Below are 25,553 nucleotides of genomic sequence, written 5' to 3'. Positions count from 1 at the left end.
ATCTCTTTATATAGAGCCTCTGTCCATTAAAAAAACAACAAAGAAACCCATAAACCAAACAACAGCAACAAAATAACATGTTAAACTCAAGAAAGACTTCTGCATGTTTCTGTATTCCTAAGAGATACTATGAAAACTGTGCCAAAAATAGACTGGTAAAGGAGTGCCCTTCTGTATAGCATGATTGTGGGTTAGTGGTAGTTTTCTGTAACCATTACATGATTATGTAATTTGGGATGTCAGAACAGATCAGCATAAATTTGGAAGTGAAGAAGAACATAAAAAGAGAACAAAGAAGCTTGTATGCAGTTTCTAGCATGGTAAGTACATTAGCACATCCTTCTGAAATCAAATGAGATTGGCCTACTTTTTGAGTCAGATAGCTGGCTTTGGACTTTGGTTGAATGAGGAACCAGAACCAAGCTAATGAAGTGCTATTACAGCCTCTGAAGCTGATATGCTATCTCTGCTGCTGCTGTACCGCTGTGTTGAGAGATGCTGAATGAGAAATGAGAGAGAGATAGAAGAGTGGTTTCCAGTATTCCTGTGGGATTCCTGCATGACTTTCCAAAGGCTTCATAACTTGTACATCCCTGTATTCAGCTCACTTCTGTACTTAAAGGCACTTTGAGGATTCATTTATTAATTAGTACAGCAGTGGGGCCTTACAAGTTTATCACTGAGGAGCGTAAAGACAAATCACGTGTATCAAAGTTTATAGTTGATGAAACAGTAATTTTGATTTTATTTCTGGATTACAGAAATCTGTTGTGTGCAGCTCCTTAACATACAGTAATGCCACATGCTGCTGTGTTGTACTTCCTGTGGTGGTCTTCAGCTTAGATCCTTGGCTTGCTCTTTGCTTTCATCTGTACATTCTTTTAAGGGCCCTTTAATTGTTCTGGAGCGGGGGTTTTTTTTGTGATACTCATAGAATATTTTTTTCCTCCCCTCCATGCTACATTTTAATTTTATTTCCTTTTAATACCTGTAAAAGTATAAAAGTCACCAGACAAATTCTGAGCTGACTGGTGACACAAATGAGTAGTTTAGTAGTCCTGGCCTCCTTTTGTACTTTTTGGTCCCATCCTTAGTAATTGCATTGTGGCTAAAACCAGCCTTTATTTGGACTGTATTTTATAAAGTTTTTTCATTGTGATGTACAGAAGTGTAGGAATTGTTTTTGTAAGTGGAGCTGGGTGGACTCAGTATTTTTTGGTCTGTCTTTGGAAGTTTCTTTGCAAAGCTGACTGAAAAGAGGCATGGACATAAAGAATCTCAGAGGGGGGTATTTAGATGAAGTTTCTTCATGGAATCATTCTGAGAATGCATAACTGCATTCAGGTAGTAATTAGGGAAGTTGCTTTACTGCTTTAGTTTGTGGCATCCTTACTAATATATTGGAAGAAGGTGGCTGACATTTCAGTTGGCAAGGTTGAGAGGAAAAGGTAATGATGGCAATTTTAGCAAAGGTATCAGAAGTCACCTTAGGTGGTTTGCTAGAAATACATAATGTTGCTGACACAGCTGTACTTCCTTCTCTTTTATGCTGTTAACTGAAGACATGTTGATTAGCATTTTGAAATTTTGTGTGTGCCTTTTTATGGGGCATGTGCATTTGAAACTGAAATTAGACTTATTTAACATAGTGCAGACAGTGCTAGAAGGCTTTTTTTTATTGTTTTGGGTTTAGAAGTACATTTGCTACTTTTTAACATCACAGTATTGCATAATCATTACATGATTCTTGCATGTCCATTCTTCTGGTTACTCTTGAAAATCAATAACAGTTTTCAATACCTATTTTCTCTATGTATTTTACCAATCCTGATTTATTCTGACTTAAATTTTTTAAGCCTCGTTTAGCATGAATAAGTTACTTTATTCTGAAATGAATAATGAAATAATAATTAAATGACATTTGTTTAGAAGCTGTATACAAAATTTAAACATAATACTGAATGAAGAAAATGTTTTCTCTAAGAAGATCTCTAGATTATTTATATATTATATAAGATATTATTATCTTATAAAAATTTAAATTTTTTTGTCATCTTGGGAAGTCTTTCATACTGTCATCTTACGGTTTTTCCATTAGAGTCTGGTAGAACTTTAATGGAAAAACTGTAAGAATACTCAGTTGGATTCTAAAGGATAGTTACCATTTAAACAAATTTTCATGCTTACCATTGATCCAAATGTAAAGCTAAAACTGGAAATTATACTTTGTATTTTGAGTTGACAGAATGAAAGTAGGATGTTTTGAAGGCCAAGAATATAATACTTTGAATCATTGGCCACTAAGAATGTGGCTTTCTAATTTTGGCATATTTGCATGGTCATTGCTGTAAAATGGTTATCTACAAAGATTCAAAACTAATTAAGATATTAAATATTAAAAAGCTAATAGTAATATTACATTCCCTCACTTAGTTTGGTCACTTGATCTGGCCTCATTATCTTAATTATTTTCATGCAAGAAAACTGTTTTCAGAAAAATTAATATTTTACTTCAGATAAAATGTTTTCCAAAGCACAGAAGAACTTCTTTACACATAGATGTAATGCATTTAAATGTGGAGTGGGGCTTAAGCTTCAAATTGTCTGACAGTATTTGCTGGGTTTGACCACTAATCACTAGAATTTGCTGTATTACTTTGATTTGTTTATTGTGGTTACTGACTGTGGAAATTGAGTATTTTTCTGTATTTAGAAAACAATTTGAAGATGGGTCTTAAAATTGTAACCAAAAGTTAAATCACTTTTTTTACCAGTGGGAAAAGTCTTGAATTGCAGCTTCATGTTGCATCTCAGCATCACAGAGAAGTAAAACAGGCTTTCATAGTATAGAGTCTGTCTTCATGAATCAGAGCTGTTTACTCATACACATTATAACATATATATATATATATATATATAAATGTTATATATATATAACATATATAGCATTTTCATCAAAGTTATGTTAAAACAACTTCATCTTACTCGGCTTTGATGCTCATCCTGAATTGTGATATCAAATAATGGAATGAAACTGAATTTCCATCAGACTTGACCCATTGTAGTTTGTAATTCTACAGCATAAACTAGATCAGCCCTAGCAGATTTCTGGGTTTGACTCTTTCACTTGGATAAATTAAAACACCTCCCAGTTAAAGTGGAGCTCTTTCTTAAAGTGAAGCTGCATTTAAAATTTTTGATGGTTATAGGTAACTTTTACTAGGTAAGTACCTTTTTGCTAGTAAGTAAGTGACTTTTAGACAGGAAAACTGGTCTATGAAAATTGCAGAATGCGATTAGAAACAAGTAGCATCTCTGTGCTGTAGGAGTTTGAATCAGTAGGTGAAAATTATAAGATGGGATTTTGGGAAATCTCTCAGTTGCTCTAGGAAAGTCTGAGTTACCTTCCAGAAGGTGTCTTTTTCTCTGCTTGCATGCTTCTAATGGCATGTCCCACCCTTGTCACCTTGACACAGTATTTAGATGTGATAGAGCTGTGGATGTGTCATTGCTACTTTTAGCAGTGGAAAAATGTAGATTGTGTAGTTCCTTGGAATTGTGTTCTTTTAGCAAGATGATGTAAATTCTGTCCCTTGCTCTCCCAGTTGTTTTGTTTGATGGCTATTTAGGTCTATCACTGTTTGGTGAAGGTGGTACTTCACCACCTTTGTAATTTTCTTCAGTTTCAGTGCAGATTTCACTGAATGGTTGCATGCCAGTTTTTATCTAGAGGAGCACTATTCTTACATATTCCTGTACCTAAATTCAGATAAGTCCGGAATATTACCTTTTGAGTATAAATGAGTCAGTTACGTCTTTTCAGTCTGTATAATTCAACTTATAATTTGTTTTGCTGTATTAGTGTATATCTTAACATGTTTTCCTGAAGTGTAATTAAAGAGTTTTAAAATTCATGGAACGCTTTACCCATTTAAATGTTTTACTTCACAGTCAGCATATTTACTTGTAGCTGTTCCTTCAGTATTCAGAAACATGCACACGTAAGGTGACAAATAAGGTGGTAGTTGGTATCATAAAGTGCATCATGGTTAAAATTTACTGTGTGATTAAAGGTAGAATATTTTTGCTATTTGCTTTTAAACCTGGGCATCTTCTTTAATTTTACGACTTTGAGAACCTTCTTTTTCACTGCATAGAAATACATTAATACTATGATATTTGGCAGAAATAATCGAATAAAGATATTAAAACCCAGTTAACGGAAACTGTTCTCAAATGCTTTCTTCACTGATGTTCACACTTCACTTCTAATTTGGCACTAACTTATTACTCTGTTGCCGCTTTATATTGGTAAAATCAATATTAGTAATTGAACTAACAGTTGATATATTTGGTTATTTTAAAATTGCCTGAAACCAAAGTAGTCCAATGTAGTTTTCTGTAAAAACCATTATGGATTATCTTAACAGTCCTCCATGTCTATTGGGAACTGTTGCTGTCTTCTTATTTTACTTAACTTGTTTAGACACTTTTGGGAGGTACTGTGCAGATTACTTAATAAACTAAATCCTTTAATTCAATAATCTTCAAGATTTTCAGTGTGTTAATGTAATAATTGATTTTATTTTTTGGCTTAATGTAGTTTTTGTTCCACTCCTGTCATTTTTAATTGTCTGTCCAATGATAAGTGTTTTGCCTTCAGAGCTCTAACTGGAATTTTCTTTTTCTAACCCTCTATGCTCCAAATCAAACAAAAACCTCACCTCAAAACAAACACCATGATTCCAAACTACAAAACTGTCTGTTACTGATTTTAATAGAAATTAAAAATTGCTCTTGTATTTGTTTTATGTACTAACAAATTGATGATGTTTGGCCATCATTCTTCTGTTTTTTTCCATGGCACCAAATAAGCCTTTATTATTAAGGGTGCCAGATAAATAAAACAGGTAATTAAAGCAGAAATTACCTTCACAAAAAAGCTAAACATACAGATCTATATGAAATAGAGGCAGGGGTGACTTTTCTACTAGGAATCATTTTTACTCCTTTAATTGGAAATTGCTAGTTAGTTTGAGACAAAGTTGCTGAAGTCGTGGGAGAACAGTCTGTGCAGCTGTGGCAAAGCTTTCTCAGTGTCAAGTCTGTTCTCCTACTTGTAATGTAATGCTTATGGAAAGCCTTTTGCAAAATGTTGTATGAATTTGTAGACCAGCTGCTCATATGGAAAGTTTGCTTCTAACACTTCAGACATAAGCTTAAAACATGTCTAAATTTGTTCATGCAGACCAGCTTCCAGTATTCTTTGTTCTCTTCAGTAAGCTGTATGTAGTGTAAAAATACCCCTTGTGACTAGTAGGCCTGTCTAGAAAGTATTTTCTACCAAATAAATCCCTTCTCATTTGAAATAAACATTGAATTTATTATTTTTTTTAAACAGACACCAAATCCTTCTGCAAGTGAGTTTATTCCTAAAGGAGGATCAACCTCCAGGCTGAGTAATGTATCCCAGTCAAGTATGTCTGCCTTCTCTCAAGCCTTGTTCTCTCACCCCTCCATGGGAAGTCCTGCTAATGCTGGGTTAGCACCAGGTAAGTTGAGAGTAATGATTTCTAGTACAGTGTGCTATAGGTGTAGCTACCTCCTACTTCAACTCTTAATTGTAAGGCAATCATTAAAAAGCAGAGGAACTTTGGATTTATATTCCAGTAGTATGGAAATCACACTGCAGGCTGTGAAATCTGCTCAGCCACAGCAGCTTTGAAATTAACAACTTACGCTGCTCTTTTTGGGGAAAAGGGTTGCTGAGTTATCACATACTGTGTCCTGAGTGGTTCTTGCCAGAGCAGTACCCGGAGAGGATTTATGCTATCCATAGTCTAGAAATGCATTATAGTCTACAATGCATATGGTCTTGGTTTACTGCACACCAATGTGCTCTTTTTATATGTTTCTAGACGGTGTGATGTAGAAGTGTTTTTTTGTTATTAATGAGTACATATGAGGACTAAAAAATCTGGATTAAAAACACAAAGTAGAAGACAAGCTAATTCTATAATACTGTGCCTTGCAAAATAGTGTTAATTTTTATTATATCTGTCACATGTAATCTCACTTTTAAGACCTCTAATTTATAGTTATTTCCCAGGTTTAAAACTCTTACTGAAATGTGTCCCATGCAGTTATGTAATTGAGTGACAGATTTTTTTTTACACATTTGAGAAGTTCAAGCCCTTCATGCATCTTTTAGTCTTCTGATCTTAAGGTGTTAACTTATTTAAACAAAATTAATAGAATGAAAATTACAATATTTTTAGTATATAGCTATCAGCAAATCTGGATATTCACACTGCAGATTCTTTAATGAGTTTCTGTATGTACTTAAACCTCCAGAAGTCCCTTGTGGCTACTGAGAGCCATTAGGTAATTGCCAAAAGGCGGATGGACAAATGCTATAAATGATTTTTTTGAACATCTATTGGCAATTACCATTTATTAAAATGAACTTCAGTCTTTCTTGATGCTAGTGTCAATGTGAAAGAAGCCAGCATTAAGCTTGCATGTGAAAACATAGAGCAGGCTAGGACAGATTGATACTTCTGCTGACCAAATGAACATGTTGTGGTACTGTGTCTGCTTGATCCTATATTGTGCTGTACCGTCTTATTGGAAAACTGTTGTGTTTATATGCCTCTCAGCCTTGTCACCTGGATTGAAAAGTGTATAAAGGATTAAATAGAATACAGTAAAATGATCTACTTTTGGAAAGTGTCCAGTGGGGTCTCAGAGGGATCCTTCACAGTCCAATTTCTTTACTATCTGTAAGTAATACTTGAAAGGATAAGTAACACTGATGAAAGAAGTTCACACAACAATTTCAGGTCCTAGAAATAAATACAGATACCAATGCTGCATACTTTCTAGCCTCAAATACTATTGTTTGTTTGTGGACAAGAGGGATGGGGGAGTGTTCATAAGAGAGAGCTTCAGGCAGAGTTGGCTTGTTTCCCTGCTCTTCCTGTATAAATAAAATGAAAATGTAGTTAAAAGTAAGGACCTTGGTTGGATTCTCTGAATTTTTCTAGAAGCGTTTCTTCTTTCACTAAGTGCAGAATTCTTTGAACCTAAGTGTCCTATGTAAATACTGCTCACAGACTTTTATTTTTATTTAAATGTCAACATTAAAGCTGTCAACAGGATCCATGCACAAAAATTCCTGTTACCTCAAGGTCAGCTAGGAGGTGCTCTTTCTAAAAAATTAGGCTCCTAAATAAGAAAGCAGTATCTTTGTGTGGGGAAACTTCACCACTTAGATCATACTGGGTAACAGAATGAAAAAATACTGAAATACATTCTGAAGTTGTCATGAAAAAATGGTTGAGATATGTTAGTTTTCAATAAGTGAAAACAAATTCAAATAAAAGCCATGTAAAGAGTTCATAAGAATTTTCCTTTGAATAAAGATAAGTCTCCTTCTACTTAAAGGGTGAATACTCTCCAGTAGAATAACTCTGTGGATTTAAGTATTTATGTGAGATTAAGATTGCTTATTGTAATTTACAGGATACTGGAGGAAGTCAAAATTTCATGAGAAATAAGGAAATGTAGTAGGAGTATTTAAGACTGCTAGTTTTATTCACCCATAACAAAGTAGGTAAATAATGAAAACAATCCTTTGATTTCCTTCCTGATGATGAAAAAATGTAAGTTCTTTCACATATCTAATTTCTGAGATTAAAATCAAAACCACTTTTGACGTCTAGTATTTCTTGTCCTTCGGAAATAATTTGTTCTGCCTGTCTTGTCAACAGTACTGCAGAAATACTGAAAAATATGACAGGGGAAATGTAAAATACTTTAGTGGGTAACTTGTTGGATCCATGCCTAACATATTGATTAGAATGTAGCATGGAAGAAGGTTACTCCCACATTCACATGTTTATTTATGTAAGTGCTTTCTAGGGTTATCTCAACATGGAATCATGTTCATCTTGGTGACCTTTAATAGAGTATGGAAAGAGAGCGATATGAAGTGCAACTTACACAAGTGGTGGGAGAAAATTGTTTCACTGAATAGTTATAAACAGATCTCATTTACCATTTCCAAACTCTTTTTCTGTAAACTCACCTGAATACTACCTTATTGCTCCTCCCTTTCCTTGCTAGCAAACACACCCTGTTGGTCATTTCTGTGGGAAATCTAGTAAGAAGTTGATGATCTTCAAATAGCACTTTTACTTACAAGTTTACCTTACCCAGTCCTGTGTAGCTGTGTTAGAGTATTAATGCCATTAAATATGCAACAGTGTGTGAAAGAAATTCATGAATGTCATTGAAGTGATAAGACGTCATTACTGTGTTGAACTTGAGAGAGAACAGATGTATGGCCCCCAGCAGTGAAAAATGTCTCAGTTATACCTAAAGAATGATGCCTTTGTCGCTGATGGAAGTGACAGCAAATTGCTGTTGCTTTTATATTTAGTCCAAGTCAGATTCTGAGCTATGCAGAATGCAGGAGATGCCATTTCTGCTGCCAGTCTGAACCTGCAGGCTTAGGAGCCAGGAGTGTGAAGGTGCTGTGCTTGTGTCCAATTGACACATCTCCATTGTGATGAGCTTCAGGATTGTAGCTCTCAGAGCCCGCAGCCCCAGCTGGAGATGGAGCACTTTCAGCTGAGGTGGTTTGTGTGGCTGAAGGCCCCAAGAGCTTGTTCCAGCCTCTTGGGTCAAATGTGGTGCAGAGGAAGTTCTGCAGCTATTCCAGAATAATGTAAGAAGAGAAGAAGATGAAGAGACTCTAAAATTATCTTATTTTCCCTATTGAAATTGAAGAGGAAGAATTGATGGTACAAATTGTTTAGGGAATGAAGCAGATTTAATTAACTTGAAAATACACAGCTACAATGCTAATGACCTGATAGAAAGTTTACAATAAAAAGAAATAGTTAATGAATTTAGGGATGTTGCTTTCAGTTCTTGAAATAATCTGATATTATAATTTACTTTGCTTTGTCATTCTTCAAAATTTACCTGGTAGTCTGTGGTATCTCTAAAGTACAGAACATTAAAGTGATAAAATATTAAATGTTTAATTTTTCGCCTCTGAATATGTTACAAGCATTAGACACATAGGGATATGGTTGCAAACTACTAAATTTGTAGGCAAAACTTGAAGGTTTTTTAAAACCTTGAATGTTGTAGGCCAGCTGATTTGCATACACCTGAGCTTAATGAAATCCTGCCTCACTAAGTTGTGAATTCTCATTAAATCAAAAAGTAGTAGATACTGAGTCATGAAGAAATCATGCTTAATGCCCTTTGATCCTGATTATCTGTGTGAATTATCAGATTCAAAATACTCTGTAGCTTTTAATTCAAATACATTGTGTGCTACAAAGCTTTATTAGAAACATTAATCTCATGAAATGTCTTCGGGCATTATCTCAAATGCATGTCAAAGTCTGCCATTTCCCTTTCCTCAGTCACAATGAAACTTCAAAAATAAAAAACAAGGCAATAAATGAAAATATGAGAATAAGAGGGGTACGTAAGTATCTCTCTTTACAAGTAGGCATCAGGAGCTGCAGGTGTGTGTAGGTAGCCTGCACATTCACTGTGAATATTGGGAAAAGATCTTCAAATCCCAAAACCATTTCTGTGTTGGTGTGATGACACCATGACTGCTGCATACCATGACACCTCTTTTTAGATAGAAAAGTTAAAGAAGTCTTTTTCCCTTGCAGTTCATCTTTTAAGATTGTATTTGACTTCTTGATGAAGTGTATTAAGATTCCCCATGACAAGGAGTGGAGAGGGACAATTAGAAACAGGCTTTTTGATGTCTGTCTAGTATTCTTGTTGGCATTTGAATTTTGATGCAGGGGAATCTTGAACCCTCTCATAGGGAAAGCTTAATATTGTTTGTCAAGATCACTGATAGGAGTGAGATATATATCTATCAATCTATATCTATACATGTGTGTATATGTGTGTGTGTGTATATATATATAAATCATAACTAGGTTTTTAAAAGCTCATTTTTTTGTTAGGCCCTTAAGTGAATAGGCATTTTTATAAACTGTGCTATTAAAACCAGCCTAATTCTGTGAGGTCTGGTTCTGTTGTTACTATTGCATGTTTAGTAACATCTTTTTCCTTGAGGATTAGTCAGTAGAAATATATAATCACTTGTTAAAAAAACTAATTTTCTTTTATTTTCCTCTAATTTCATTTGTTATGGTTAAATATTACTATTAGTATGCTTTTAATTTACTGGAATACTAATGAAGTGGGTGATATCTGCTTGAGTTTGTGCACTCTTTCAGTTGCCTGAAGTACTTAAATATGCAAAGTTGCACTGTATTAATTGGGTTTTTTTGTGGTTTTTTTTTTTTTTTTTGTTATGCTTGGCTTTCAATAGTTATTTAGATTGTGCAGAATGTAATGCAAGTCTCTCAGAAGAATCTGTAACCTTCAATATTTGTTGTCTCAACCTGTCCATACCTACCACGGCAGTAGGAGCAAAATTCTTGTAGCATGTGTAGTATGTTCTAGTAGAATATAACCAGACTCTGGTCAAGCTTCTTTCATCTCCTGAAATGAGGAGGCCTTATGTTCTGCCTGCCAGATGATTTTCACTGAACTCTCAATGTCCTTTCAGAGGAGACCTAACTAGACTGGAAGGCCATCTGAAAGGATTTGTGTGATGCTGTGATCCTTTACTTTCAATCTTGCATTAATACCTGTGCAAAGACATGAAGGATTTGTGTGTGTAACTATTCTTTGGCAGGAATAAATTTTTTTGAAAAGTAAATCTTAAAGTGGAAATTGTTTGAAATTGTATCTCTAAAAATCACCAGAGATCTTTTTTTTTCTGGGAAACTTGTAGTAGAAGGTTTCAGTATCATTTTAGCGAGTTGCAATCTTGACTTTTCTGTAAGATATTACTGAGTGTCTTGTACTTATAGTGTTTATTTGAAAGCAGAGAGGTCTTTGGTTAATTTTCCATCAATACATATGAAGGCTGCTGAGTTCTTATTTCCTGATCCCTACAGTTGGCTGTTCTATTGAGTTACTCTTGAAGCCATTTATTCCTGTCTGGGTTGAGATGATGTGCTTGTGAGGACTTCAGTTAATACCACTTTATTGGAATAGAGTGAAAAAGACATGTCACTAACTTTCCATAGATGAAGACAATTCTTAGTTATCATTAACTGTAGAGTTGCTTCAGTTTAATGGCCACTTTAGTCATCCTTCAGCTTTTAATACTAATACATTGTTTCATTTGAAATTGATCTTTCCCCAGTGGATTAAGAATGCATTTGTGTTTTACTCTTTTGTTAAAAATGTAACAATATTTACAGAGCTGTTGAAATATTGAAGTATTACTCAGTCACTCAAGGTAACTTTTCCCTTAATGAAAATTTACTTTCTTTTGTAGTATAAATTGGTACTATCAAAATATGTAATATTTTACAATCATACAGGTAATTTCTAAACAGATTTTTAGGAGACTGTGTATGTTACCATTTAGCAGTGCCTATTATAATTCATTTTTAAGTTAGTACACTGATCAGCAATATTTTACCATACTGCTTATCTATGTGTGTACACACATGTATGTGTATTAATACAAAGAAAAGTTCTAGCCTACAAAAGTGCAGACTTTTATCCTTCCATATTCTTATAATTTACAGTTTTATAAAAAGAATAAATGGCTTAAGGGACACAATTAAAAAGAAAGGCATATGATTTTACTAGTTACATTTAAAAAATCTTGTTCATTTTGTTGGAGCTATTCATTTTTGAGGAACAAAAGATAATTGTGCTGAATTAATAAACATGGCTTTTGAGATGTCAGAGGAGTAAATGAGAGGAGCTAAATGAAAGGTTACAAATGTTCTTTTAATATCATTAGGGTAATATAGCTTCAAAGTAATTTTCCCAAGGTACTGATTACTTGTTAATACTGAAACTTACATGCTTTTGTCTTTTGTTTTAAAAAAGAAAAAAATGAAATGTAGGGGGGATGAGATTACTTTAGGGACACGATACGAGTGTGAAATCACTCCTACACGTTGCTGATGATGCATTTTGAGAACTCTGCATACAGTAACTCATGACTGAAGTTAAATAAATTAGTTTATGTAACTAAAAAGTGTGTATGCAAAAAAAAAATTCCTCTCGCTTTTATTAGTTGTATATTTGCTTACATTACTCTGGTTACTAGAGTTTATGTAATTAATTTAATCAAATAACTGAGTAATAACTAACATTCTTAATTAGAGAAGAATTCTCAGCTGTCATCAGAATGTTAAATATGAAAGCTGTGAATCTTCTATTCTTTCAAGGAGAAGATTTAGTATGACTAATACAATTCTGACTGTATAGAAAAGAAAGTACATCCCAGACTGAACTGAGCAATAATACCTTCCAAAGATGTTTTCCTTAGTGTTAATCTGAACATCTGAATATGTCAGATCTTCTGCTAGTAAGTAACTCTGCAAGGAGTTTTTTTGAAGGGTTATCTCTTCCTCAGCAGCACCCTGGAATGTCTATTTTGCACATAATTTTTATAAGTAAGCAGATCTGAGAGTTCTGGATGCAATAGCTCTTGAAGTAATTAGACTATTGGGTAACTAAAAAGTGTGTATGCAGAAAAGTTGACCTTATTTTTTTCATTAATGCACTTTATTTAGAAGCAGAGTTTCTCAGGCATCAGTGGAGTTGCTCCTGTAATGTTAAGGTGAACACCAGCCAATAAAATAATTTCAAATAAATTAGAAATTCCAACAGGACTGTTTAATAGACTTAATATCATTAGATGTAATCTATTTTTACATATCAAATAGATCTTTTGGAGGATGTCTTTTAAATACAATAATTATAGGAAAATAGGTAATTACTCCCCTGAAGTTATTATTAGTAGCACATTGTGTACTATTCACACACTTATTTATGAGCTGTATTACTGGAGACGTTTATAACTGTGGAGTTCTAATAAAAGGTACATGCATAATTAGGTGAAGTGAGTTACAGCTAAGCAAACTCCATTGACTGCTCATGTAACTGTTAAGTAAACATTCACTTACATAGTCATTAATATTTTATCTTTCTGCAGTTTAATGAACTGTGTTTTAGACACAGCATTATTTTGACTTGTCTTCCCTTTTCAGCTACTTATGTTTTTCATTTCAGTTCTTCATGTGTGTATTTTAAGTTCCCAAGCCCTATTTCTCTGCAATAAACAAAAATTTTGGGGGAAAGATACCTGTTCAGTCATGCTCTTACTGTCTTATCTCTCAAGGATTTCTATTATCTATATGAAGAGTTAAGTGTCTCACCTGCTCAGAATGTCGTTGGTAGTGAAGGCTGCTTTTCTGAAATTGCTAAATTTTTTTGATGACAGATTTGATCTAGAATGTCTTCTTGTATTTCTTTAAGGAATGTCACTGTCAGCAGGATCTTCTCCTCTTCATTCTCCCAAGATAACTCCTCATACATCTCCTGCTCCTCGAAGAAGAAGTCATACTCCTAACCCAGCAAACTATATGGTGCCTACTAGTGCCTCTGCGTCTGTCGCTAATGCTGTCTCTCAGCCTCCATCTACTGGCCAGGTGATCCAGAAGGAAACAGTGGGTGGAACAACGTACTTCTACACTGACACAACTCCAGCACCTCTCACAGGAATGGTATGTTGGCTTTCAGTACACAGCTGTCTGGAGCTTGTAAGTGCTGAATTGGTTGATACTACAGATGTTATTTTTAATGCTATAAATGGCTCATTCTGTATGAAGGTGAGGCCTTTTAGTTATTTTAGTTGTTATCCAAAAATTACTGAAATACAAGGACCAGAGTAATTTTTATATATTTCTACAGCTGTGTAGAGCTTTCTGGGGTTTTAACATAGCAATAGCAGGAAACCATTTTGTGTCTCAGTGGATACATACATAATGAGAAAACATCAAAAAAAAATATTTTTTGGTAGGTTAAATAGCTCTTATATTTACAGTGATGGAGAAAAAGGCAGTTACAAAACTGTGAAAATAACTGCGTACATACGTATATACACATACACCTCCCTCTCCCTTGAAATCTTTAGAAGTGAATACCACATAAAAAAATTGTAACATACCTGACAATATATTTGTAACTTGTACATGAGGATTTCATAGTTTGAACTGAAAGAGTGAGAAAACTCTTCATTTACTTTATCCTTAAGGACTTGAAAAAGATTCTTGAATTATTTTATTTTTAGGTTTTTCCAAACTACCACATCTACCATCCAGCTGCACCTCATGTTGCTTACATGCAGCCAAAAGCAAATGCACCTTCCTTCTTCATGGCAGATGAGCTCAGACAGGTAAGATGTTAGAGAGTTTAAAGGAAAATTTAATATCTTGGCAAAAAATAAAAAATTGTTAATGTAGAACAGAAATAGACACTTGCAACATGTGCAGTAATTTTTCCCTGTGGAGAATTTGAAAAATCAAATCTTGTAATAAGTGGAGTACAACAGAGGGTGGGGGTGAGTTACAACATATATGACTGCAATCTAATCTGCATGCCATGATTTACTATTCAGCTCAGTACTGTTACTGATGTGGTTTTTTGGCATGCATGGGTTTATTTTTGTAACATTATTTTAAGCTGCAGTACTATTCAGTTTGAAAGTCTCCCACTGAAATGGAAGTGTATGCAGGTGTTAGTTGAAGAGCTCTGCTCAGGGTTCATCATCTCAAGGCTGGCTGTGAGTGTTATTAATTTCAGCTTTACTGTAGTAGCTGCCTTTGTCAGTGCCAGCTATAGCAAATGTCTTCTGAAGCTCCTTCAAGAATTTAGGTATTTTATCATTCAAATTTTCAAGCTATTGCTCTTCTGACCCTCTCTACCCTAGACACTTGCATTAATTCTTTATTTTAGTACAGGTAGTACTAGTGCTAGTACTTTCGAAGTACTAGATGCTAGTACTTCAAAGACAGTGTTTTCTTAAATTTTCAAAACTAATGAGCTGCATTATAATGTTCAAAACTTAACTTAATTTTTCCTTCAGGAACTCATCAACAGACACTTAATAACTATGGCCCAGATTGATCAGGCTGATATTCCTGGTAAGTAAGTTTTCCTCAAAACTCTAAACAGTGATCATGTTTTTCTGCAATCATGTACATTCATGTATATTAACAACCTCTTACAAAAGCTGCCACCTGTTTTTATTTTTTCATGTAGCTTTACTCATCGGCCTGGGCCATGGTTAACCAAATGCAGTGTTTCAGAAATATGAATTATTCTTTCTGTCTTCTGTTGTCATTTTCTTCTGTTTTGAAATTCCTTAATGGTTAGAAATAGTTCAAATTGACAAAGGAAAAAATCATTAAGGCAGTTAAGCCCTGTGATGAACAGTTTTGTATTACTTTGTAGGTATTAGGTACTTCTTTAAATGATGCATATATTTTCAAAGGTAGTATGTGAACTAGCAAAGCAGTTTGTTTTGAAGTGGCTTTGCTGGTATATGAGAGAAGGCTTTGTGCTAGGTGTCAGGCAGAAGAACCATATACTATTTACTGTGATTTGGCTTTTTTTATTCAGCTTGATTTAAACAATTTTTGCTTGCGCTATCTTCTCAAATGTGTGCATACTATAATAATGATGCAGTTAAAAATGCAGTTTAGTGTTTTAATCCTGATGAAATGCAAGGGTAATCTCTTAATCTGATTTACAAACCTTTAGCACTTCTCTCTCCCTGTTTTATAAACCACTATATTAAAACATGTAAGACTGATACTTGCTTTTTTTCTGAGGAAAATGTGGTTCTTACCATGGTATGAAGTCTGCATTGAAATTGGTGCTTATTATTGAATCAGTGTAGGAAAAACACCAAAGAAATATCATTCATAAGGGTGAATTCTAAGGTAAATAAGAAAATGGCAGATGGAATGGAAATGGCATATATTCTATTGATTTTACTTGGTGTAACACTTTTTCTGAAGACAATAATTTTAGGTCCGTGGGATCTCTTTTAGGAACCTATGAATATGTTGGTGTTAAAGCAAAAATAGTGAATTTTAACTTCACATGCGCCTAAATGATGGAGGAGATAATTTAAATATTACTGGAAGTCATTTTAATTTTCTCTGCTATTCAGTAATTTTCTCAAAGTCAGCTGAGGCCTAACATGTTTCTGTGTATAAACTGATTTTAGCAGTTCCTGCAGAAGTGGACAGCTACCACAGTCTCTTTCCTTTGGAACCACTGCCACCGCCCAATCGGATACAGAAAACGAGCAACTTTGGGTACATTACATCGTGCTATAAAGCCGTAAATAGTAAAGATGACCTGCCCTATTGCCTTCGGAGGATACATGGTGAGAAACATTGAGTTGTCTCAGTAGGACTAGCATTCTGGAGTGTACCAGTCGTATTTTAGTGTCTGCTTCCTTCTCAGCAGTTTCAGACTAAATGCTGAAGTAAAATTTTCTCATTCTAAACATTATACTTTAAACCATGGGTTTCATTTTTTCCCTAGGTTTCCGTCTTGTTAACACAAAGTGCATGGTATTGGTTGACATGTGGAAAAAGATTCAGCACTCAAATATCGTAACTTTGCGTGAAGTGTTTACCACTAAAGCTTTTGGAGAACATTGTAAGTTTTTCTTTTTTCTTTCCCCCTGCCCTTCCCCTCAGCTCCTCCCCAGTTGATGTGTGGATACTTCTTTCAAATATGTTTGAGTTAGTAAATATCACCTGTTTCTGTTTTTAAGCTCTAGTGTTTGCATATGATTTTCATGCTGGAGGAGAGACTATGATGAGCAGACACTTCAATGACCCTAGTGCTGATTCCTATTTCACAAAACGAAAATGGGGTAAGGAAACCACGCTATGATACAATACTTCTACACACTGTTTCAGCAGTAAACATCTGGTCACAAACAGTTGTTCAGCTTAATTGTTTGGCTAATCATGCCATTAGCTGATTGACATGAGAGCGTTCTTCTTCACCTCCTGTTTGTAAAATCTTTTTAAATTATCAAACGAATATAAAATTGATGTCAGCATGTAAGGGAATTATAACTCTTTGAGAGAAAAATAAGTTGGAACAAAACTGGGAGCCAGGAGCTCCAGTGTCCTTGTTGCAGGTCTATCACCAGGTAACACCTATCATTTAATGGCAGTAGTTCCAAAATTCAGAAGATATGGTGTGCCAATTTGGTGCTTGCTGTTTAGGTGTCCTACCATTCTGGTTTTTTCCTCACTATGAGGAATCATTAAACAGTATTTTATTTGATGATTAGAAATGTGAACTACTAGTTAAGACAAGAAATTGATTGAAAAATCCCTGTACCTTATTCTTTTCAGACACCAACTTCACATCTTAGGTCTGAAATTTTTTTAATGATGTTTATACATAGATTCAATGGAGTCACTACATAAGCATTCTTAAATGAAATCTGTCACAGGATGGTCTATGGCTCAGCAAGTGGCTCAGTGGAGCCTATATGCTTGTGGCTAAAGCCTTTTCCTCTGCAAAACACTGTGCTGTCAATCATTCTTCCTATTAGGACCAGTTTGTGACCCTGTAGTCTTACAAACTGCAGTCAGGTGTTGGCAACACAAACAGTGCCATGCTGAGAAAGAGAGGTGGTCACTGCTTAATGCAATCACAGAAAGACTTAAGATAGAAAAGTATCCTGCAGAGCTTTTTTGGACCAACTTCTTGCTTGATGCAGGACCAGCCCTGAAATTAGATCCAGCATTAAAGATGACCAGATGACTGTGACATGGCCTGCTTTATTTTTTTAATTAGAGAAGATCTTCCCTAAATGTCTTTAGGCTGCCAGTGTATGAAGAGAAACAGAAGCTAAGGTTTTTTTCTCGTGCCTTTTGAAATTAGAGCTTTTAGCTGTGAATTCAAACTGTTTCAGAGGTTGACATCTAGAACTTCACTTGGATATTTTTTACATAAGAGTATAGTGGTTTGGTAGCGTGTGAATATGTTGAAAGGCTTGAAGAAAACCTTACATACGTTCAAAGACTTGTGGATACCTGAAATACGGCATAATTCTCACTGACTTTGCACTGAGCTGACCATTTTAATTGGAGATGGAACTTGATTTCCACCACTGATTTTGGTGGTAATATCTCAGATGGAGGAAACCCCAGTTTGATGTGTCATATCCTGTGGCAAATCAGAGTGTAATTACAGATTCAGTGAGCCTGATGTGAAACTAATTTGGTGAGATAAAACTGGAAGATCTACTGCTAGGGTAATGACTGTTACGTGCAGAACTAGGCTCCTGAGTGTTTCCCAGTCATGGTTTTCAATTTCCATGTGAATCAGTTATGTTTTTGTATCTATTTAGAGAATCATAGTAGAATGATGTCTGTTCTAGATAAAATAATAAAAGTTACATAAAATTATTGGGAGCACATTTTTTTGTCATACTGGAAAAATAATTAAGTTACGGACCTATAAAGGGCAGTCATGTCTCATTAATCTATCAAAGTTCTTTAAAGGAAGATCGAGCAGATAAGACCTTGGAGTTTTCAATGAAGTCTAACAGAGTCTCTAAAAGAACCTAAGAAGTCATATTGCAGAGGAGGTTCTCAGTTAGGTTAATGCCTGGTTAGAATATTAGAAACAGAGTGAACAGTGAAGATCACTGATGGGTCTCACAAGATGATGTCCTGGGAGTTTCTTAACTCATTCAGTTGTTTGTTCTGAAGATAAATTGTCTGTCAAAGTTTGCTGATAATACCAAATTATTTGGATTGTTAAAAACAAAGGCCAGTTGTGATTGATTGCAGAAGGATCTTACAAGACTGGAACTCCTACTGATGATACAGCAGGTGATGTAATGTAAACCAATGTGGAAAAATGCAACTAGCTTTAAACATGAAGTGATGGCCTCTATTGTGACTGTTTCCACTCAGTAATAGGTCTGGGACCACGGTTAAGTGCATTGAAGAAAATACTGTCCTCTTGCTGAATAGCAGTAAATAGGAAATAGATTGATGTGGCTTATTAAGAAAAGGGCAGTGAAATGGTAGACATTGTATTCAAGTTGTGTGTACCTGATAGACTTCTCTCTGAAGCTATGTTCCTCCTCATGCATTTTGAAACGTGTAGAAGAGAAGCAAAGAAGTTGAGATGAGGTGGCAGGGATGATCAAAGGTGTGGAACAGCTGGATGAAGAACAGCAAAGTGGAATATTGCTTTTCATGCTTTTAAAGATGGAAAGGAATATAATGGGGTTAAAAGTGCCTGGAATATGCTCTGAAAAATCATCTGGAATAACAAAGAAATTAATTAAAAAAGTTAATTATTTCTTCCAGCCTAAAACTAAGGACTTACCAATGAAAATAGACAGGTAGCAAATTCAAAACCTAGGCTGTCATGGTAGTTAAGCCATGGAACTTTCACAGATTATTGTGGACATTTGCCTAAGTTCAAGGGGGAAGTGGGCTCACTCATGGAGGAGAAATATTTGGGGACTGCATAGTCATGATATTTACTTCTGGGCTGCAAATCACTGGAGACTAATAGAATATTTTACTTGTTTATGTTTATACACTTCAGTATTCATTGCAAGCTGATTTTAGTGTATGTGTCTTTGAAACAGGCTCATGGGCTATATGGACCCTTTGTTTCACCTACTTCAGCTTCCTTTTATAGGCAGGAATAATCTGGGAAGTTGGAAATAAGACATCAATGTCTGTTTGACCCAAAGTATTACTTAATTAAAATGAGCTGTTGCAACAGAACTTACAGGAATATGTAGGGAAGATAATTGTCTCCTGACTGTGGCAATTACTACCTGCTCTTTCAATATTTTCAGTAGATAAATTAGGGGAAAAGAAGTCACCTGAATTCCCAAATTTTGCCAAATCTTTCTGCATACTTTTGCTTTGGCCTTTTTTTTTTTTTTGATAGCTGCTACTCTCTAGTCTGGTCCTCAGTAGAAGGAGCAATTTAAGAGAGAAAAATAAGATTGCATACCTATAACTTGATTTCTCAGAATTGCCTGCCTTCACGGATCCTTTCTCCATCCCCTCACAGAGTTTCTTGGCCGTCTGCCTGCCTAGAGGAGACTCCCAAGAGAAGCAGGGGAATGGATGGAAGTTGGGTACTCTGCAGCATGAGGCCCAGATTAGTACAATTGCTTATAAAGGTTTTAGGAGGCACAACACTGTGAACCTGATCAGTGAACTCAGAGAATTTGATTTCAGGTATGCAACCTTATTTATGTTGAACACTTGAGTTGGCAACATGAGACCTTGATAGTTAAAAGATGAGGATTATGGTTTACATGGCTGTCTTGCATGTCACTGGTGTCAATGTGGTCAGTCTTGGGTGTTTTCTTCTTGCTGTTTTTCTAACAGACCCTGTTACAGGACTGCCTTTCTAGAGATCTGGTGTGGGGGAGAAAAATAGCAGCTTACATTAATTTTTATGCTGTAATCTAATGTCTCTGACTTCTGAATGAATTAGAATTTGTTGCTTATGTTCTTTATTCAATGATACGGCCTCTTCCTTCAGATGGTACAGTGTGATAATCTAACATTGTTCTGTCATATTTTACTAAATTTGCACGGTTTAAAATCAGGAATCTGAATTTTCGTTTAATCGATACTCAAAGTACATTTATTTGAAAAGTTTCTTCTTATATTATTCTCACTTCTTATATGTCCTCAAAACATTTCTTCATACTCTAAACATTAAATCTGTTGTTCTGGAACTTGTTGATATTCTTCTACCTTTCTTATATTTCTTAGCTTCAGACTATAGCATGTATTAGTGCATTTATCTCTGGCGAAATTATGTTCTCTTTGCATTAGCGAATTAACCCAAAAGTACTGAAATGTTGCTCTTAACAGTCCAATAACTGAAAGGTAAACCAAATTCTGAATGTATCTACTTTAAGACTTAACAGTCAGAAAATCCTGGCAAATTATCAGTAACTATTGGCAGCTGCCAGAAAAGTTTGTCCTGATGAGTTTTTGTGGTTGGCAGAGATAAGCATGCCTTTGTTATGTCCTTTGGTCTGCTTTTAAGCACTCTGAATAATTAAATGCTGGCGTACATGCTGTTAGTAGGAGTTTTCAGCAGCACAGTCTCTGTTTTTCAGCAAACAAATGCTTTCTGATGAAGATAAGCATGGTCTGGGAAACTTGCTTTGCTTTTGACACATTGATAGTAGTATGTCATGCACAAAAATGGACTTCACTGCTGACTTTACAGTTTTTTACATCCCCACGTGCTGAATGTTTCTTTTATAAAATACCCCTTCTATTGAAAAAGAAATAAGTTGTGTGATGACTAGATGAATAGTGTGTGATGAGGAGTAAGAATATGTGAATATTCAAAGTCAGCATGATGTTTTTGAAGACAAAATATGTGACTAATAATTATCCTAAAATACCTTTGCCAAAAGCTGTAACTTTTTCAAAGTAAGTTTGAGTTTTCAGTAGCTTTAGAATTTTTACAAAAATACTGCTGCCTTCTAGTAGTTCAGAACCTTTCTGTACGTTGAAAACGGGGAAATGTAAAACCAAACCCCAGTTTGCTCCAAAGGACAGATGAAGACTACTGCATTTGTCTAGTTTTCAGTACTTGAACTTAGGAACACCAAGTAAACACCGAACAATTCTTAGTTCTGAATGTAAAAGACTGGTTTACAAGCCTGAGAGTTCCATTTAGTAAACAGCTAAATCTCTCATTGAGTTTTTTTTCTTCTTTGTTACTGTGTGAGAATTGCTGTTTCTTGGCATGCTTTCAGTGTGCCTGATGATGTAAAACAGGTCCTACTGCTGGTGTTCCCAGGTCTTACTTCCCACCCCAGGACTATTCCTGGATTCACACTTGCTCTGGAGAACAGAATTTCATTTGAATACTTTTTTTAAGAAGGAAAAACTTAATATATGCATGCACACTGGTACAGAGGGTAATTTTTTTGTTCTGTTGTCAACAGCATACCACAGAACTAAAAAGTAAGTGTTAGCATTTTTATTTATTTATGTCTATCCCAATGTGGCAAGGAAAAATAATGGATAACCTGTGTTTTTGAAATGGCAGGTTTTAAATTTTTAATCTTTTCCATTAGTGTCCGTGTTCTACATCACAGATATGAAATTATTGGGAGAGGTGAATCTGCCATGCAGTAGGTGGGAAGAACACAGTCTGAAATTTTGCTTATTGTAGCCATAGATTCAACCTGTGGTGGGAAGCCTTTGCAAATCAACCATGGAATCTCTTAACAAAACACTTTTTCAAGTAATACTGTGATCATTTGGGTAATGGTTACTTACATTCTTGTGCTGTTTTTCCTTGTGTTCAGCACTGTTTGGAAAGCTTTCCAACTGTGTGTTTCTCCTGAAGAGCAAGCTTTTGGGTCTCATTTCCTTTGGTCCTTGCTCAAGTGCTGTCTGTGGCAGGTGTGGTGGGCCTCTTGGGACATACATTATGGTCAGCATTGCAGCCAGCTGAACTGCTTTTAATCATGCTTATTTTGAACAGATAGATATGTAAGAGGGCATTTCAAAGCTGATTCTTCCCATGTTTTAGCTTGTACCTTTAGTGTATGTGAATGTGGGGTGCAGCTAACTGGTGTGAAAGCAGCAGCCCAGATTTGACTGTAGCCTCAAGTAAGTTTTTGCAGTAGTAAAATAACATTGCTGAGATTTTCTGATAGATGAGGAGAAGCTGTGTCAAACTCTGGTCTTTCAGTTTATATTGGACTTTCCCTTGGTTACATTGCCTTAATTTGAAAATCAAAGTGCGGATGCTCTTATGCATGCACAAAAATAACTGCCAAGTTTCAGCTTTTCTCTGTCTTTGGGATATTATAGCAACATTTTTATTCTGGACATACTTCGCACAGATGTAACTCTCTTACAGTATGCATGCACATCCCTGTTAAACTTGCTGCTCATGTTGCTGTTCACCAAATACAAAGTGCATTCTACAGCAAGTAGTAAAGAGTCTCAGCTAGTACAGGAGGTTGTATCTTCTCAGTCATTTTATAATATAGTTTTTGTCATTCTGAAGAAGAGGGAGTTATGAGGGACAAGTTTGCTACATGAGACTTGGAATGATGGATTTTGTGGGAAGTGATTTGCATACTGATTCATCAGGGGGCCAGAAAAAACAAACAATATCTCATAATATTCAGCTTTCAGTAGACATGCCAAGTTTATTGTTTTTTAAAGGAGTCAGCATTTTGATCTTCATTATCTAAACCAAAGTGCCTTAAACCTGAAAAGCAAACTAAAATTTTAAAAGTGGACAAAACAAAACTCAAATGAAAGTTTGTAACATTCTCAGCCCATGACCCCTAAGTCAGTAAAATTTCCAAGTAAAAAGTTATCAGGAATGTGTTCTACGTTTTTTCACTGTGCATGTATTTTGTGTGTGCATATGCATGCAAGTATACATATGCTTACTTTGATTAAATGCACAGATGTTGATATGGTTGTGTAGGAAAAGGGGGAAAGGGGGGGAAAAATCTCCCAACCTCAAAAAACAAGAACAAACAACAAAACAACCCAAAACCCACAAACAAACGAAGAAAAAACTAAAAAGAAATAAATGTTTAGAGAAGAGCACAGTCAGTTCACAGCAAAACCAATCAGTTGCTTACATGATTTTACTTACGACTGATGATATTGCTGGTCTCAAAACAAGTAAAATCAGTACTGAGGCAACCTCTTGAAATATCTCCTGTGGTTTGTAAAATTGAGATGTACTGTCTTACTCTGGATGTATTTTCTTCTGCTTCAATTTTGTGCAAGGCAACCAATGCCAACTTACTTGAATTACACACATCATACTTAAAATAACATTTTTTATCTGTATCTTCATTTTTTCATCTGTGACTCAGTATTACTCAAACTGTTTGTAATGTAGGATTTGAGTGTGTGTTTGCAAAGACTGAGTTTTACTTTTGAAAGGAATACTAAAAATTCATTTGGAAGGAGAGTAAGGCATTTCTTTCATATGACCCATGGAACAGGGGTCATGCAGTGATGACTTGACAGGGAGCTATGTCATAGCAGAATGTACGTGAAGTTGTGTTCAATGATGTGTAGCCTCCAAATCTTTGTCTGATTTGCTCATGTAAGCTGAAATTAGTTTGTTATTTTTTTCTCATTAGATTATAGAAAATGTTTAATTGGGAAGCCTGCTTGCAATAAAGGTGGTAAAATGTTTCCGCTATTGTGGTACATACTCGTTGTTTCAGGATATTGGTGTTTTTACTTCTGAAGTACCTGCATATGGTGATGTACCATCTACTTTGAGAAATTTCCAATCAATCAGTGCTCATTCTCAACTTCAAAGCATCATTTCCCTGAATATGAGAATGAAAATAATAATGCCTAATGAATTGTCAGCGTTTTCAAAAAAACACCATGTAAAACCAACCAATGCAGAAAAATCTATTCCAAAACTCACCTTTAAAGCAACATAGATGTGTCTTTCAAGGACTATTAAGAGTTAAATAAATTGAGGGTGTGAGTTAATTGTATGATTCAAGACGTTGTACTTTGCTTTTTGCACAGCAGCCTTCCATTGATGCTCACAATGTTTTGGTTCTAGGTCAGCATGATGGACCTCTGCCACGGCAGCATGCGGGGTTGCTTCCAGAGTCTTTGATATGGGCATATATTGTGCAGCTCAGCTCTGCTTTACGGACCATTCACACAGCAGGACTGGCGTGCAGAGTTATGGATCCAACCAAGATTCTGGTAACAGGAAAAACAAGGTAATGAAAGCATTCAGTCTCACTGTGCTCTGGGTTCCTGGCAGCTGCTGACTCTGCACCTGGTACATAAATAGCTACTAAGTTCTCTCAACTGGCCTGAGGCATTGTGCTAAAGCTTGTAACTTTGGTTTTTTAAAGGTCTTCTAAAACATATTTTGGGAAGACTTATGCATTACCCTCAAACTACAGATCAGACCCACTACTATCAGTTTAGAAATTTGTTGATTTATTTGTAAATGCAATACTGTCTGTGCATTTTATCAAATAGTAAAATCAGTCTTTTCTGATTCATAGTAATTTGCTAAGTACTGATGGCTTTTATAATATCAAAAAATTCAATGAATGCTAGAGGAAACATTGAGTAACCAATTAAGTTTAATGGCAATTTTTCCTTTTCTCTTCTTGTTCCTAAAGGTTACGAGTTAATTGTGTTGGAATCTTTGACGTTTTGACATTTGACAACAGTCAAAATAATCCACTGGCATTAATGGCTCAGTTTCAGGTATGACAACAAACACTGCTAGTTAGGTTGGTGGCTTGGCAAAGGGATTACTGCAAACCAGTGTGATTCCTTTTGGAAGATAAGTACTTTAATTAAACTTTAGTCCAGTGTATCTATCTGTAAATGACTGTATTTTTTTACTTCTGGTTTGATCTTGGTTCTCCCATACACTGTTCAAATTTGCTAATAATTTATAAATGTGAATGCTCATTTTGGTATTTTCTGCCTCTAAAATTTCAGCAAGCTCACTGAACAGGTTGAACTATAGTATTTAACAAACTTAAGTCAGAAACGACTGGAAATAGAAATTTCTAAAGGAAGGAGAAGAAAAAT

At 35.3% G+C, this 25,553-nt stretch overlaps 1 protein-coding gene across 5 annotated transcripts in view; it reads left to right on the top strand.

Moving 5' to 3' along the window:
* Nucleotides 1–25,553, top strand: part of PAN3 (poly(A) specific ribonuclease subunit PAN3) — a 79,814-nt gene that overhangs the window by 38,189 nt on the left and 16,072 nt on the right. For 4 of the 5 annotated variants that reach the window (XM_064716823.1, XM_064716818.1, XM_064716792.1 and 1 more), the window contains 9 exons: nt 5,402–5,552; nt 13,405–13,652; nt 14,219–14,323; nt 15,014–15,071; nt 16,163–16,324; nt 16,486–16,602; nt 16,721–16,822; nt 24,553–24,718; nt 25,133–25,220. In XM_064716823.1, the coding sequence (XP_064572893.1) occupies nt 5,402–5,552; nt 13,405–13,652; nt 14,219–14,323; nt 15,014–15,071; nt 16,163–16,324; nt 16,486–16,602; nt 16,721–16,822; nt 24,553–24,718; nt 25,133–25,220 (1,197 nt within the window). The remainder of the gene's footprint in view (nt 1–5,401; nt 5,553–13,404; nt 13,653–14,218; nt 14,324–15,013; nt 15,072–16,162; nt 16,325–16,485; nt 16,603–16,720; nt 16,823–24,552; nt 24,719–25,132; nt 25,221–25,553) is intronic. The other variant, XM_064716802.1, reaches the window with a different exon arrangement.

This window comes from Zonotrichia leucophrys, chromosome 1, assembly GCF_028769735.1.
Source record: "Zonotrichia leucophrys gambelii isolate GWCS_2022_RI chromosome 1, RI_Zleu_2.0, whole genome shotgun sequence".
Taxonomy (NCBI): domain Eukaryota; kingdom Metazoa; phylum Chordata; class Aves; order Passeriformes; family Passerellidae; genus Zonotrichia; species Zonotrichia leucophrys.
This window is presented reverse-complemented; position numbering and strand designations above follow the sequence as displayed.